At 27.9% G+C, this 16,037-nt stretch overlaps 4 protein-coding genes across 6 annotated transcripts in view; 1 reads left to right on the top strand and 3 right to left on the bottom strand.

Annotated features, from left to right (window-relative positions):
- Window positions 1–174: 174 nt before the first annotated feature.
- On the bottom strand, window positions 175–2,396 carry LOC123296641. Its single transcript, XM_044878198.1, has 3 exons — window positions 2,224–2,396; window positions 1,867–2,156; window positions 175–1,266 (listed from the first exon to the last, which is right to left on the bottom strand). Exons 1-3 carry the CDS (start codon window positions 2,283–2,285, stop codon window positions 776–778), a joined length of 843 nt encoding a protein of 280 aa, XP_044734133.1. The 5' UTR covers window positions 2,286–2,396; the 3' UTR covers window positions 175–775.
- A 555-nt stretch (window positions 2,397–2,951) lies between these two features.
- The window catches only part of LOC123296640 (adenylosuccinate lyase), a 20,820-nt gene continuing 7,734 nt past the window's right edge, over window positions 2,952–16,037 (top strand). The window contains exon 1 of the mRNA XM_044878197.1: window positions 2,952–3,277. Within this exon, the coding sequence (XP_044734132.1) occupies window positions 3,134–3,277 (144 nt within the window). The 5' untranslated portion in view covers window positions 2,952–3,133. The remainder of the gene's footprint in view (window positions 3,278–16,037) is intronic.
- Window positions 8,011–12,230, bottom strand: LOC123296643. Of its 3 annotated transcripts, none has more exons than XM_044878201.1 (4): window positions 11,848–12,230; window positions 10,434–10,612; window positions 9,298–9,499; window positions 8,011–8,424 (listed from the first exon to the last, which is right to left on the bottom strand). In XM_044878201.1, the coding sequence occupies exons 2-4, from the start codon at window positions 10,488–10,490 to the stop codon at window positions 8,273–8,275; spliced, it is 411 nt and encodes a 136-aa protein (XP_044734136.1). In that variant the 5' UTR covers window positions 10,491–10,612; window positions 11,848–12,230; the 3' UTR covers window positions 8,011–8,272. The 3 variants fall into 3 exon arrangements, with proteins under 3 accessions (XP_044734136.1, XP_044734138.1, XP_044734137.1); XM_044878203.1 differs by having other exon boundaries at window positions 10,434–10,564; XM_044878202.1 differs by having other exon boundaries at window positions 10,434–10,564; window positions 11,919–12,230.
- LOC123296642 (protein snakeskin) overlaps window positions 15,417–16,037 on the bottom strand; it is a 5,743-nt gene continuing 5,122 nt past the window's right edge. Inside the window, exons 3-4 of the mRNA XM_044878199.1 lie at window positions 15,663–16,037; window positions 15,417–15,631 (exon numbers count right to left, since the gene is read on the bottom strand). Of these exons, the coding sequence (XP_044734134.1) occupies window positions 15,664–16,037 (374 nt within the window). The 3' untranslated portion in view covers window positions 15,417–15,631; window position 15,663. The remainder of the gene's footprint in view (window positions 15,632–15,662) is intronic.

The raw sequence follows: 16,037 nt of genomic DNA, 5'->3' as shown, positions 1-16,037 counted from the left end.
TATCTCGCAAGTGGTGACGTAATTAAGCTGAAAAATGACTCAAAATATAAATTTAAATCCTTTTTAATAACTCAAATATTTGACCATAATCATACGATAATCGTCAATCTTGTTGATAAATAACTTAAAAATACTAATTTTTTTTTATAACGCTTATATTTCAAAAACGGTGAGTTGAGGGGAAAAAGTCGACGGACAAAAATTTTTTTAAATGTCCAAATATGAACAATAAGTTTCAAGTCAAATATTCGAAAAAACACAATAATTGCTAATTTCGACAATATCCAATTTTTATTAATAAGATTTTTAGGTTTAATGGCTGTTCTTATTCAATTTTCTCCATTTCATGATTTTTTAAAATTAGCTTGTGCGAATTTCTAAGTGCGCATGGTAAAAGCACACTTTCGAATCAATATGACTTTGTTATATACACACTCATACGAACATTAATCCGGGTCCCATTAATCATATTGTTCCATAGAATTTCAACCTTTTGGCTTTTATTCGGAATCATTTCTTAGAGTAATATAGTTCTACAAATAATATCCTGAAATATTTAATTTGTAGGTATTGATATTTCCATTATGTGAACACTTCTTCATGCACCACATTATTTTCAACAATAAAAAAAAAGCAACGGATATCACGTATTTTGCACAACTCAGCTGATCACAGAGAATTGGTGTAAGATTCTAGCAACCAATTCAAATAAATAAAGTCTGGTATTTTACTAGATCGATTATCCACACAGCAAATTTTTCTGCGGCGGAAAATACTAAAACACTGCTTCTGAAAACGATTCCTCCTTAACAGTTACAAATTCCCGAAGACATTGCGGTTCAATGTTTTCATTTTGAATTAATTGTTCTGGAAATGACTCCTCTATCAATTCTGTATGATATGGCTCTTCAATTTTAATGTTTCCCTCTCGAATTAATTGGGGAAAGGGATAGAGTTGCTTAATTTTTATGTTGTCTTCTTCACTTAATTGTTGTTCTGTCGGGACTTGTTCCGGGAATGATTCCTCTTTGATTATACACTCTGAATGGTATTGTTCAGTTTCAATGTTTTCGATTCGGATTAATTTTGAATATTTATTGAATTTTTCAGGAAATGATTCCTTTTTAATTATCAATTCTGTATGATATGGTTGTTCAATTTTAATGTTATCGGTTCGAATTAATGGAAGTTCTCTATGGATTTGTTCAGTTTTAATGTGTTCCTCGTTAATTAAGAGCGGGTCTTTAAGTATTTTCATCTCTTTCTCTGAAACGGCAAAAAAATTATTGTATATTTAACACAAAATACTTTTAGATTCATATCTAATTTTGTATAAAAGCTTTCAATATTTTTCTTTTTCAACACTTTTTTAGTAAATTATTATCAAATTAGCTGTGAGTATCTAGTAATATATCTCTCTGCAGAAGAGTCAAGAGAATTATTACCATTAGCAAATTCAAATTGATGATGGCAATATTTCAAAATTTCAACACAAAAATTATAATCTAAACATTGGGACGAATTTTGAAATTTAATTTATCAAGCCATTATAACAATAATTAGCTATATTGCCTTTAGATTCAAAAGCCATCAGCACTGGATAGAGGGTCTAAATGTCGTAAAATGTGTATAATAATGCTTAAAATAAAATTAAGTATTTCGTATTCAAAAATCCAGCGCCTCAGAATGAGTGGTTGGGAACTAAATAAAACCATTCAACACATGCGCTTTTATGATATAAAATTCTCTGCTGCCAATGTTGTCTCTAGAGAATTCAATTAATATGAATTTCTTTGTAAAGATAAATAAATATGAAATTGTAGTATTTTAACAACAAAAATGCATTAAATCTTTATATCAACTTACGTTTTGTTGCAAAATTAAAATTTTCTTGCTCTTCAATATGTTCATTTTGTGCTGCTTCCACTTTTTCAATTACTTGTCGATAATTTATATAAGAATCAACAATCTCATTATTTTCTCCAAATATCGTTGGTATACTGCCTTTCCGAAGTCGAAAAATCTTATCTCGGAAATCTGTACATTGGACTGAAAAATGTTTGGAGCAAAGACGATGACTTATTAGTGGTTTCCAATTTGACTCGTAGCCCATGTTTTTAATCCATAATCGAAGAACTCTCTCATCTGATGGAAATCTGTTTACAAGTAAATATAATTAGACCAATTATTATTTCATAACTTCTAATCTTACAAAGTACTTACTTGAAAAAAGATACGTTGTTTAACTTGGTAGCTTTTGTTTTACAATACACACAAGTCCGCATATTTTTTTTATTATTTATTAATAATTGTTTCTTAAAGCACCAAAATATTCACTATAATTAACTGTTTCTGCAACGGACAATTCAAATAAAAACACATCACCGATTTAGAAACGAGGTTATGTTTTGAAAGTAAAATTTTAGTTTTTTTAGTTTAGCTATATATCTTAAATTCAGACGAATTTCAATAAACCTTTTTCATTTCAATATTCAATTACGATTCATTATTGTTTTTTAGGATACAAGATATTTTTATTCATTTTATCACATTAGTTTTTTAAAAATGTAATCACTTTTTAAAATGAAAAGGTCTATACATGGAATCCTCTATTTATATGTTATATATCTATGCATTTGCTAATTGTCTAAATCAAATGCTAATGTCAGAGAATATTTCGTAAAGTTTTACTGATATAGTCTCTGCTAATTGAACCATGATTGAATGTGAACAGGGCTTTAGTCAAAATTCTATTTTGAATTGTAAAATTAAAATATTCAATAAAAGATGGCATTCTAATAGATATTCCACATGTTTTTTTAAATTAATGTTATTTGAAAACAATTTTTTATTAAAAATACGTAATAAAAATAAAAATATCAGTACCATTTTTTAAACAACAATTTTTATAAGTCACATATGAATTTACAACCGCAAAAATTCTTATTCTTTCGTCAGGCGTGACGTAGTTTTCAAGTTCGGCACTGACTTGTGTCTGTATATAAGATAACCTCAAGTTTCTGATTGTTTAATCGATTCTGGTCGAATATAGTAAATAATTGAATACAGAAAATATTTTTGTGTTTCGATTTCAAGTTACAATATTTAGTTAGTTATATTATTTAAGTTAAAAATGAGTATTTCGAATGATTATTGTAATTACCGGTCTCCTCTTAGTACCAGATATGCTAGTAAGGAAATGCAATACAATTTTAGTGACCAAAAAAAATTTTCTACTTGGCGTAAACTATGGATTATATTAGCTACAGCAGAAAAGGTCAGTATCTCGATGAAATTTACTTATTTTTCTAAATAGTTAGTTAAGGATAATAATTTAAGACTAAATTTAAATGTGTGTTCGGATTAATTTTTTTTTTAAATAACTTAACATAATTTTGAATAATTTGAAAATTTGATGATTTTGCTAAGTGGAAACTTTGATAATTTCATAAACAATACATTTATGGGTAAAGTTATTAGTTTTAAAACATAAATTTGTTGTGCATTTTGCATACACAGTTTACTACTCATGAAATTACCTAGTTCATTGGTTAAAAGAAATTTCTTCTTTGAAGGAAGTACCACAGGCATTTTAATAGAAGAAAAAGGTGTAGGTATATATTACTGAAGTGTCTATTGACGTCATTCAGAATCAATCCTTCTAGTAATTGGTTGTCCGGGCCTGTTAAGCGTGGGTACCCGGACTTAAATCGAATTTTCATTCACTGATTCACGGATTTTTGCGGGCTAATTTCGAATTGTCCGGGTCTCTAATTACATTGGCTAGTAGATGATGTCATTAACAGCACATATTTTTCTATTAAAAGGATTTTTGAGGCGCTCTCTATAATGCGCAACAACTTAAAAATTATTAATATAGTAACGGCCCAGAAAAGTTTCTAAAGTTCTATACAATTAACGCAAGAATCAAGTATCTCGAATGCGATTGTTCTTTTAAAAAAATTCCCCCTCCGTTGCGTCAAAACACCTTCTGTTCATTCGTTCAAATAGAATAAATCATTTTAAAAAAGAAAATGGCAAGGTTTGCCAAAGTAAATAACTAATTTTTTCGCTAAAGGGTAATTTTAGATTATATTTGAGTTAGGATTAAGTCTTAGAAGATCTTTTGCACCGCGACTAGTTTGATCTATGTACCATCTTTGGTTCATAGGTGCTTCAGAAGCTTTAATAAACCTTAAATTATTCCTGGACGACACTTCACTTACTCTACTTGAAGGAAATGACTTTTAAGTTTCCAAAACTAATATTAGTTACTTACCATTAAGAAGTCATTTTTGTCAAGTCCCCAAAGTATTTACGAATTTTACCCATTCATTATTAGGTGTTTTATAATGTATCGATTACTGTTATAAGCTTGGACTATGAAGTCTAATATGCTCTTCTTATATTACATCAGAAAATTAAAAAACAATAATTTAGCAATAAGTAAATAACATGATAAGAGGTCAAAGATTGTCTTCTCTGTGGGAGATCTATCGGATATTATGTACAGTTTTTTTTATTAATTCTGATAAGAGATATTTTATTTTACTCTTTATCAACTTGATTTTTATTTTTCAATTTTTTATGTTTTTCTATAAACAAAGTTATACTTTCAAATTTTACATAAAATGAATCAATGAATCAATTCGTTATAAAATTTTCAATATATTACTTGTGAGAGACTTAATCTTAAATACCTAATAATTTTTTTAAGAAAAAATCGCCCAAACCTCAACAAAATGTATGACGATTTTTGAATCACCTCTATAAAAACAGAAAAATAAATGTTAGAGAAAATTTTTACAATTGTTTGCATGATTTAAAGTTATTAATTTATTAATCATTTAATTATTATTTTCCTTTTCAATCTAAATACAATAACTAATAATTAGTATTAATTATTGTATTGATATAATAGAAAAAAATTTAACAATACCTACAAAGTAAAATGTTATTGAAAATTTATTTTTCACGTTATTTTTATGTGACGTAACAACATAATACGTAATATTTTTGAGATAAAACACAAAATGTTTTGAATGATTGATTCATCTCGTACGTTTATGGAATTTTTTGAGAATTTTTTTGGAACTTTACATGAGAAAATTCTTTGAGTAATTAGTAATTTTATACTTTCCATGCTAAAATTATTTTTTGACGTAGCCTACACCTGTCCACTGTAACTGTACCTTTTTTTTTTACATGTAAAAAACACGAATTTCTGGTTCACTTTGCGATTTAACAAAAAATTTCGGCGACAGCGTCAGAAATTAATTGTCAAATCATTATAAAATCCAAATATTTATATTTTTGTCTGTAAAAATTACTCCAGAAAAACGATTACGGAGATGTTTCGAAAAATAATCATCGTTTAATGACTTGAAATTAAAAAAAAAAATTTGTAATTTTATTTCAAAATCCTTACTTGGGAGTATGACAACTTTAAAACGGAACACCTAGGTACTGTGACCTGTCATTGTATAATTGATATTTGATTCTAATTTCCTGTTTTCATGTTGAATGAAAACATTACACAACATTTATTTATCAATTAGTTTTGCTTATTAGTCCATTAAATTTTAATGCTTTGTTTTGAATGAAAAAGGGAATTTTTTTTGGAACTAATTGTGAATAGTAATTAAAAAAAATTGTATTTCTCTTATATTCTTTTTATTTACATGACAAAAAATTTATTTAACATAAAACATTTATTAAAATTAAACATAAACAATAGTGTAATAAAATTTGAAAAAAAATTAATAAAAAATTGAAACTTTCTTCACAAATCATTTTTTCCACAGAATATCTCATTGAATTAAACTTCAAAAATTTAATCACATATTTTGGATTGGAAAAGAATACTTTTTTCTGACATTATATTCATCAATGCCTTGAACCTCCTCAAAAGTTATAAAATATAAAGCAACCTTCACACGATCAATATATATGGAGTCCCGTGAAAAAACGGTCAAACTCTAAGGCTAGTATATTACACTTTTTCCAAAGATCAATAGTTACATGCAATATTAAATTTCATAGCAAATAATATACAGGGTGTCCCCTAAGTACCGCACGTTTTTGTTGATTAAGGTAGAAAATAAAATTCTAAGATGAAAAATCCTCTTTCATTTTTTGATCCAATGCGCGGATTGTTAGCTATTAATTAAAATAGGCAGCCAATCAGAAGCATTGTGAGACACCCTGTATCGTAAGCCTTAAGTGGTATACAAATATCTTTCAGATACTTTTAAAGAAAGACGTTTTCAACTATATTTTGAACAAGAAATTTCATTATAAGGTCGTGTTACGTATAAAAAGAGTTAAAAAAATTAAAAGTAAATGAAATTTATCATTCAAACTGGTTATTCAGACATCCTGTAAATAAAAAAAAGATCCAAATTTCTGTCTTTCTAAAATAGCAATTGCTATACGATTTTTTTAATTATTTATGTGAGAATATCTTTATAATTGTACTTCGGAACAACTGTGAAAGATTTACCCACAGACTTAAAGAAATTGCTTTCTAAATTTTTGTTAACCCATTTTAAGGGATAGAAGACACTCTGTAGGGTGGTAAAATGAACACATACGTGTGTTGAAAGTTTCAAATAACAAAAAAAAATTATAAAATCAAAATTAAATAACAAATTAAACATCATGCTCAGTTTTACGCTAATTTGAAAATAATTTTTCCTTGTAAGTTTTCTTATCAAAAAGTCTAAACGTATAATAGGTAAGCCATTGTTTCATGATTGGTAATCAGATAAAAAATGACGAAAATCCGACATCTATGAATTTATTTCTATATGCTTTAAATAATTCTTGTTTGCACAGGAAATCTTGGGTGATGTTGCGAGCAAGTACAATGATGTCATTTGGATGTCAAATACAAGAAAACTATTCTTTCTAGCGTGTGACTAAGCACTGGCAGATAAAATATACAAAAACATTAATAAATTTTAATTTAAATTTTCGATAAATATCAACAAATCAAATCAGATATTGCTGTTTACTTTTGAGTGACTGCGTACAAATTTAGACAAATTACTATTTTTTTCTTGATAAGAGGATACCAAATAGAATAGAATAGAGAAGAAACAGCCCATAAGAGCTAATGAAGAATCGTAGTGTACGAGTTTCAGCGCCTCTACCGAGTAAGGCTTTCAAATTTAATAGTTAATAGTCGCCTTCACAAAGTAGCCAATCTTAATAGCTGATCGCCACGAATTACAGATGTCACTTACAATAATTATATTTCTGCTTCTCCTCTTTAGGAGATATCTAGCGATACATTTTTATCTCACTACAATGTATGATTTGGTAATACGCACTCGTCACTTTAATTTAGGTATTAAATAAACAAGTAGCTTAAAAGTTTCAGTAGTAAAGATCAAAAAATTGCAAATTTCATTAGAATTCAATTGAAATGAAAAGAAATCTTTTTACAATTCAAATATGTTGATGAATGTGACATTTAAAATCTCTTAGCAGTAAATCTATCATGTTAGATCAATTTACCATATTTTAGATCTAACATACGACCAGAAATAGCTTATTCAGAATCACTTTCGCTACTTCTTTAGAAAGTTGTTCCTTACAAAATAACCACAAACTTTTGTTAGAAAAAGAATACATTTGTGTTTGAATCAGTCAGTTTATTTCAACATTTTTCATTTCCTAAATCAGCAAGCTATACGATTTTTACGAATTACGGTTTAATTTTATTGCTCGTTTTGATTGTATTTACTTAGGTTTGAAAATGTGATAATTATGAAGCAATAAGCTTTATTCAACAGGTACAATTAATTTAAATTTTAAATTTGGCAATGTTTTTTTTTTCTTGTCCACGAATGTAAAAATTAATAGCACATTTATAATATATTTTTGTACTAAATTATTTAATAATATATTAAAATAAAAATAATAATTTAAATTTAACTTAGCTAATAAATAATATCATGCATATATTACGTTTATTCATAGAAATAAATCAAATTGAGGTAATTATTTCTGCTTGTTGATTTTTTTATATTATTTAAAATTTTTGTTGATTTCATTCTCAATCACGTTGATTTGTTTGGAGGACGGCATAATTTTGCTGGTGTTTGTCTATCTTCAACATTATGATACCATAACGATATGACATCATCGATACAATATATTTAACGTCTCAGCGATGTCGTCATATTGTGATGGTATCATATTGTTGAGAATAAACAAACATAAGCGATGTTTTATTTATTATTATTATAAAATATTAATATCAATATTATTTACGTCTGTATGCTAATATACAATCAATTAACATCAATATACCATTTATCATACAAAAAAGTGATACAACTATCCTGTAAGAATTAGCATTGCCTGTTGGATATTCACCATAACCTCGTTCGCCTGGCATTATTAGGTTTAAAATTCCTGGAAAACGGAGAAATATGATTACTCTTGATTTAAACAATTTTCATGTTGTTGGATAAAATTAGTCATCAATATTGCCTTTCAATTTTTTATCATAAATAATACGGCAGAAATTTTTTTAAAAATTATTATCTCTAATTATACAGGTCAAAGTGTGCCATGTTTGTGACGTAATAATGCTAATTTACAATATAAACTTGTTATACAGTGTCGCATTTAAGATAAAGACACCTTCATCTAATAATTTTTTTCGATATCTCTAACTATCTCTGATGCTAGGCAAAATATTAAGAAATGGCCTTAGTTGTCAATTTGTAGTAAGCTGAGTTTTAAGTTCAGATTTCGGTTAAGTATCGAAAAAAATGGGACCCATCACTCTGTATGACTGTGCAAAATTTCAAATCAATATTCCTATAAATACCGAAAATATGAGAGTGTCTTCATCTTAAATTTGGGGTACAACATACCCATTAAGAAAATTTCAAAAATTGAGAAAAATTTTTTTGATTCCATTTTCAATGAAACTCAATTCATAAAGTATTTTTTTATCTAAAAGACACAAAAAGAGAGTTGGATGCATAGTTTCTGAAAAAATATTATCCAGTAGTATTTCATAGAAAATATTATCTATAGTCAAATGAAGTGTATTTTCGTGATTTTTATGTCCTAATTAATTTTTAAATTGTAAACAAAATTTTTGTATGGTATTTTTTGTAATTTTTGAGTTTTTTGAATAAATCACTAAAAACTGAATATAATTAAAATCGTAAAAATCTCAAAAATCTGGTTCTAAAATTCGATAGGTAAATACTGAGTGTTATAGAAAGAATTTAATTTGAAATATGGAAATTAGAATTAAAACAAAATTAATACCTGCTATTAAATTTAATAATCCACCAACTCCCAAAAATATAATTTCCATTAATATATTACTTTGATCTAGTAAATATACTGCTAATAACACTGAAATTATTACCAAATATCCTCCAATTGCCAAAACTGTGAGTATACTTCCGGCAGACCATGCTGTTACCGCTCCCAGGCATATGAATATCAAACACAAAATACATAATAACTGCAAAATCAAAAATTTTATTAATTCTATTTCACAGAATGGAATTTTTATTTGATGTTAAATAATCAGAACTTAGTCTAATTCAACCAACATTGGACACACTTTTTTAACAGTATGGTTTTATTGAATTTAGACCCTGGAGCCCTGGATTCGTGATCAACGACTAAAAACCCCTTGACAGAAATTTTCGCTATAAAATATTTGCATAAAAAGAGAGTTTTTTAGCCAAAAATGGCACGAATCCGGTACTGGAATGTGGTAGGTTCGCGATTAGCAACCGAAAAAATCCCTTTTCTTGCAGGGGTGATTAGGGGGTGAGTGGCTTGAAACTGGGTGGTCCTAAAGGGGAAATAATTTAACAAAATGAAAAATTCTATTAAAAAATGTGGTGGAAACGTCACACGACCTCCATGTACACATAACGTAGACGATCCTATTTACAAAATAATATTTCATGCAGAAATATGAAAACCATTTTTAAAAACATGATCCGACTCTACCGGTATTAGGGACCCGTACGTCCAATGGTGGCATTTTCGAAAATTAATTGGTTTTTATTTGACCCAAATTAAGACCATTTTGCCATTTCCTATTATTTTTAACCAATTTTCAGAGGTATGGCTATTTTTCGTTACTTATTGTTGGTCAAAACTTTGAGTATAGACTCAAAAATGTAAAACTGTCTCCATCAAATATTTCATTTATCCTTATTATGAACTAAAAAATATCCAAATGTACCCATTTAGTAAAGTTTTTTTGTGGGTTTAAAAAAATATATTATTTTTCATTAATAAACGTGTTATTGGTATACAAATTAGGTCTTTATACAGTTTATGTTACTACGCAAGTGTTAAAAGAATTTTAGGAGGGAACAGAAAATGAATGGAATTTTATTATTTTATTAATAAATAAATACATAATTTATATTACTTACCAATTCAACTATTTTAAATAAAAATGATGGAGCTGTACAAGTTTCTCTGTTCGTCATTTTGTTGGTGATTTTTTTTCCTCGCGTATATTTTTTTTTAGATAACTGTTAAAAGTCAACGTTTTACTTTTTCTCTAGAACAAGTAATCACAATAACAACAACACAGCAAGAGTAGCGATACCTTTAAATATAATAATAATCATAATAATCAATGTAGTACAGTCGAATAAGTTACAGAAAAAACAAAATTCGACTTTATTTTTCGAAATGGTTTTTTTTTAAACTAAAAACCAAATAAAATGGGTTTTAAAATTAAGGTATAGTATTTAAAACCCTCTTCAATTCAATATATGGGGTACAGCTGTACATTTATTACGCAAGGGTGTTTGTTATTTAACTGTGCGTAGGATTTTATTCACTCCACCCCATTCAGGTATTATTAGGGAAAGTTTATTACTGAAAGTAAGTCGAGCGCACCCATTTTCGCGTTGCTACTTTTGAAAGTGGCTGAAAACTGTATTAATTTTAACTTGAATGGCAGGCACTTAAGGAGGTTTACGCGTGGCTAACATATCGAACAAAATTTGTTTCCAGTTTTCGAAATGTTTACGATTTTTCCAGCTATACAATATAAACATAAGATTTGAAACTGGGAAAAAATTTGAAATACAGTCTTAATTTTTAGCACGCTTTTATTAGCTTCGTATGTATCTATGTAACGGAATCTTTTAACGATTTTCACACTTGTCAAGGATCGATGACAATATAATAATTTAATAAGTTTGTCCCATTATCTTGATCAGGATTTTCAGGAATAACGATTTTTTTCATATCTGAAAACATATACGCTGAACTAAAAAATATAAAATAAATAATAGTTGAAAAAATTAAATAAACACGCTTTTGTAACTAGCTAAACTAAAAAGTAGAAACAAATTTCTGTAAGCGAATTATTTTATTTTATCGTAAAAAAGCGTGGGAAAGTAAATTATTCTCTACTTTGTAGTTAGTTACAAAAGCGTGTTTTTTTTAAAACTATTATTCATCTAAGGAAATATTTCAATTTTCCGCGTTTTAGAAGTTTCTACCAAACGTCAATATGAAAATGAATATCGTTAAGGCCCACAAAAATTGACCATAAGATCTGTGAATATTCGAGTAAAATTCAAGGCTCAAAAAATAAAAATTTATTTTTTTGATATGTTATCTACACAGATTACTGGTACATTTTCTCTCTTTTACTCAACACTGAAATAATTTTCAGCCCTCCTCGAGGTAGAAGTGAAAAAATGAGACATCCAAATAAGTCACTGATCCTCCGGGTGGGATCTAAGTATTATAAATGCACCTCAATAATAGAACTCAGTAGCTTCAAATTTAGTTAAAAACCATTTCGAAAATAAATTTGTAACTTACGACTGTACTAAAATGTGTAGCGTATATTAACTATTTGTTTACATACAAAGTCATTCACTGTGTTTACCTACTTTCAAACTAAACAGCACAAATGCACACAATTATTAAAAAATAATTTACGCACAACAATTAATTTTGGCATTGAATACATGATTTAATTTTTGGTGTGGTTCTACGAAAATTTTCAATGATTTTTGTACTTCTGATTCATACTCTTTTTTTTTAAAAGTCCAATTATATTTGGTAATGTGATTGTTATTATATTTTGTACGTTGGATCTATTACACCGTGACGTAACGGACGTGATGCTATGATCTCCTCTTGTGTTCGCGTTTGTTTGTGGTTCACTTCTATACACACACCACTATTTTTTTATTGCATTATTCATGTAGAATAAGACAGGTAGATGAAGGAGAGAAGGGGATTTGATTATTACTACTATAATTCTCCACCATAACAAAAATATAATGCATTTACCATATTTTATTATTATAGTTTTAATTATACATTACTTTGTATAGAATGTGCATCGGGTATTCCAAAATTAATAATGGTTTATTTTCAATTGGGGGAAAAATGTGTGTTTCCAGTTGTGCTAAAATTGGAGACAGAGTCTTAGACACGCAAGACCGTCTGATATTAAAGTCACACCTTTATTTAAATCGACAAATGTGTCTGAAAAATAATGAAAAAACAGTCAAACAAGCCGAACTTAGTAAGAAGTGGCTTATAACTAATCTTAGGGAATTTAAAGAATAAGCCTCCGAGGAGTTGAAATTAGTAAGTTTGAAGACATGAAATTAGTAACTCCCCAGTTTTAGATTTATATCTTTTCGTTTTGGTCATACCCCGTGGGAATTCACAAATTTACGGAGAGAATTGCACCCTAACGCTAAGACCTCAAGTTGGACTTAAACTCGAGGATATCTATTAACGAATCTGTAAGTTTTTAATTTGTATCTCTCGTTTTTGATTATTCTACTAATTTTGTACAAGTGCCTGGATGATGAAGCTTTGCTCGGTATTTTTTCAGTTAAAAAAACAAATTTTTCTACATACAAATACCAATTTGAATGTCCCGGTAATGTACTTTATTTCGTTAACTACGATATACATGTATCACAACAGCTTTCTATCAACCAAAACTGACAAAGCCACACCACACGTAGGTACTTCATACTGTAAAATATATACGAATCGATGTAAAATGTATAAACCCGCCAATAGATGCCAGGAAGAGTCATATTTTGCATTTGATGTTTAATTTTTTCTGAAAACACGGGTAAAATGACGTTTCCGAGATTGTTAATATATACAAGAATTGCTCGTATGATTTGAAAATGTAGACAACAAATTTCAGGATGAAAAAATCAAAATCTGATGGTGTTTGAGGTATACGAGATGCGTACCTGAATATTAATAAGAATGGATTCAAGGATTCTCAAGGATGAATATTTGTGTTAAAATCTTATCATCGATTTTTTGGCGATTCAAAAATTTCCTTTACTTTGAATGAGTAATTTGTATTCCGTACGTATAGACTTATTTTAGACTCTCTGTATCGCTAGACCATTGATGAAGAAAATACTACAATTACTTATTGTGAGGAAAAAATGATAATAACAAGACAACTCTAATTATGATAAATTAAAAGAAGAAAATTTTTCTGATAATTTAAAAGCATTACTACTAAAATTAGTACTTAAATATTAAACTAATTACAGATTCTTAAATAATTTATTCTTTTAAGCCAAATGGCCTTAAATTTACTATCAACCGCGTATTTTTTTATTGCCATTTTGCATATAATTTTTTGCTTCACTTCTAAGCTTTCAGAAAAAAATTTCGTATTTAAGAAAATTTCTCAATATAACTTTGTAACATATATTCTAAGTTTTCGACGAAAATATTTTGACGATACTTCTTCATTTTAGAGCCGACGTTTGTGAAATTATTGTTACTATTTTCCCATTTTTTAGATTCAATTAATTCGTTTATTTGGAATACGATTTCTTTTTTCTAGATATAACAAATATATTAATAAATTTTGAGACACCGGGCTTAAAAGGTGGGGCAATTGGATGTTGACAATTTTTCTCATGATTTTCTTAAAGGAATATATTAATAAACAAGTTTCTCCGGAAGTACTCTTTAGTTTTATATCTAAATATTGTAAAAAATGCTAAAAATATATTTCAATTTTTTAAGATGAATTTTTTTTGGGATTCATTCAAAAATAACTTGTATATTATTAGTAGTTAGTCTCACTATATTGCTGTTCAACTGGATTTGCAACTTTCTTTCAATTAATTTTTTTTTATAATCAAGTTTATTAAAAAAATTTGAATTCTTTTAGATTTTAAAACTCGTCACACTTGGTTGTTTACTCACACTTGATAAATTATTGAGAATTCTTTGTATAAAAGATATAATCAGGAGTTAGATTTTCAAGCATAAAATGAAAAAAAAAAAATCGTGATTTTGAACACATGAAATATTTCCATAAAAAGAGAGGGAAAGAGAGTCGGGAAGTCGATACTGCCTAAAGAAACTTCCTTGACATTAACTCAATGTTAAGACAAGTTTTCAACCTTTTAACACAATTTGATGGGAGTGTAAAGATCCGTAAAATTCTTAAAAATTGCGAAAAACATGATATTTTGACATAAAAAGGGGATAGGGGTGCTGGAAAATTGATACTCCAGAAAGACACATACTTGACAGTAACTCAATCTATACTTACTGGACTTCCAACCCATTTCTCTATTTGCAGAGGCTGTGCAAGTGAACGAAGCTTTAAAAACATCGAAAAACGTCGCTTTCCCTCGAGAATTTCCTCCAAAACCTCACAAATTGTGTTCTGAGGATTATAAAACGGAATTATAACACATTCCCCCCCTCACCGTTGATTTTCGGTACATGTTTAAATTTTTGGGGAAAATATGACATAAAATAAATGGAAATTATTACATAAATCTTTTGGTTTTTATTTAAATACGAGTTTTTCATAAAATATATGTATATTATTTATATAAAAAAAATTTACCATATTTTTGCATTCTTTTTCTGTTGGAAAAGTCATGAAAAATTGATTTAATAATAAATGTATAAATAAAATGGTCATTTATAATAGGAAGTGACGTCATACAGAAAATGGCTTTCTTGATAAAGTTAATTTTAGAAAGTTTATAAACATAATTTTTATTAATTTCTTGATAGAAAATCATTAGTCGATATGCAGAGAAAAATTTTCCTGAATTCTCTATTATCTTGAAATCATAGAAATTGAGTGATAACATTTTTTTATTGGTTACAATTTAACAAGTGAACAAGTGTAGAAATGATAAGTTGCATTATTTTTAGCTTTGTTTAAAATAGATTAAAAAAACATTGTAAAAATACGTAAATTTTGCCAGTCTATTTCTGCGGGAATAATCTGTAAGATAATTTGAACGAAAACATTGAAAAAAAATCTTTAATTTCCATTCAATAAAAAGTTATAATTGATTTTTCCAACAGTAAACAGTTTGTTAAAACTATATATAATACAATGAAAAAATATTTATTATTTCGAAAAAAATTAAGAAAACCTAAAATGAGGGTGCCTATTTTATAACATGGCAATTGCGAAATAACTCTTGATAAATTATATCGTGGCAAAATGTTTCAAACAAATTTATTAAATCAAGTTCTAAATAACTCAAGCTGACGAAATTACGTTATTTTTATCCAGGAAACGTTTGGTTGAAACATTTTTTTCGAGTTATTTTACTTTTTATATAAAGTTAAACTACTAAACTCCCGATATGTAATGGTCTACAAATTTTCACGAATATAATGTAATACTGCTAATACTGTATCCAATAGATAAGTTGCACCTGAAATTACACATAAAATACCAACTGCCAGGCCTTTAGCACGTTCGCCACCATCATATTGTCCGTGATTTTCATTTTGATAACCAGACCAATAATGTATTGCTACCCCACCAACAGCCAACCACATAAATACACCAACAAAATTCATAATTATATCAACCGGTTCTCGTTTATATTCTTTTGATCCGAAACAGAATGCGATTAATGTAACTGATGTATAAATGAAATATCCAACAAATACACCACTTGCTACTATTTCCACATCTGGATTTTTATCCTCATTTAGGTTCCATGTTCCACCAACACCCAAAA

The sequence above is a fragment of the Chrysoperla carnea genome, chromosome 3 (assembly GCF_905475395.1).
Source record: "Chrysoperla carnea chromosome 3, inChrCarn1.1, whole genome shotgun sequence".
Lineage (NCBI taxonomy): Eukaryota > Metazoa > Arthropoda > Insecta > Neuroptera > Chrysopidae > Chrysoperla > Chrysoperla carnea.
The sequence above is the reverse complement of the archived record's forward strand: the minus strand, read 5'-3'. Positions and strand labels throughout refer to the sequence as shown.

What these genes read in the sequence shown, in the direction of transcription:
- LOC123296641 (XM_044878198.1), bottom strand. Translation starts at nt 2,285, where the DNA reads ATGCGGACTTGTGTGTATTGTAAAACAAAAGCTACCAAGTTAAACAAC. An exon ending in AACAACGTATCTTTTTTCAA is followed by an intron (nt 2,157 to 2,223) that starts GTAAGTACTTTG and finishes ACTTGTAAACAG; the next exon opens with ATTTCCATCAGATGAGAGAG. An exon ending in TTTTAATTTTGCAACAAAAC is followed by an intron (nt 1,267 to 1,866) that starts GTAAGTTGATAT and finishes TTGCCGTTTCAG; the next exon opens with AGAAAGAGATGAAAATACTT.
- LOC123296643 (XM_044878201.1), bottom strand. Translation starts at nt 10,490, where the DNA reads ATGACGAACAGAGAAACTTGTACAGCTCCATCATTTTTATTTAAAATA. An exon ending in TATTTAAAATAGTTGAATTG is followed by an intron (nt 9,500 to 10,433) that starts GTAAGTAATATA and finishes TTGATTTTGCAG; the next exon opens with TTATTATGTATTTTGTGTTT. An exon ending in ATTATTAAATTTAATAGCAG is followed by an intron (nt 8,425 to 9,297) that starts GTATTAATTTTG and finishes TCCGTTTTCCAG; the next exon opens with GAATTTTAAACCTAATAATG.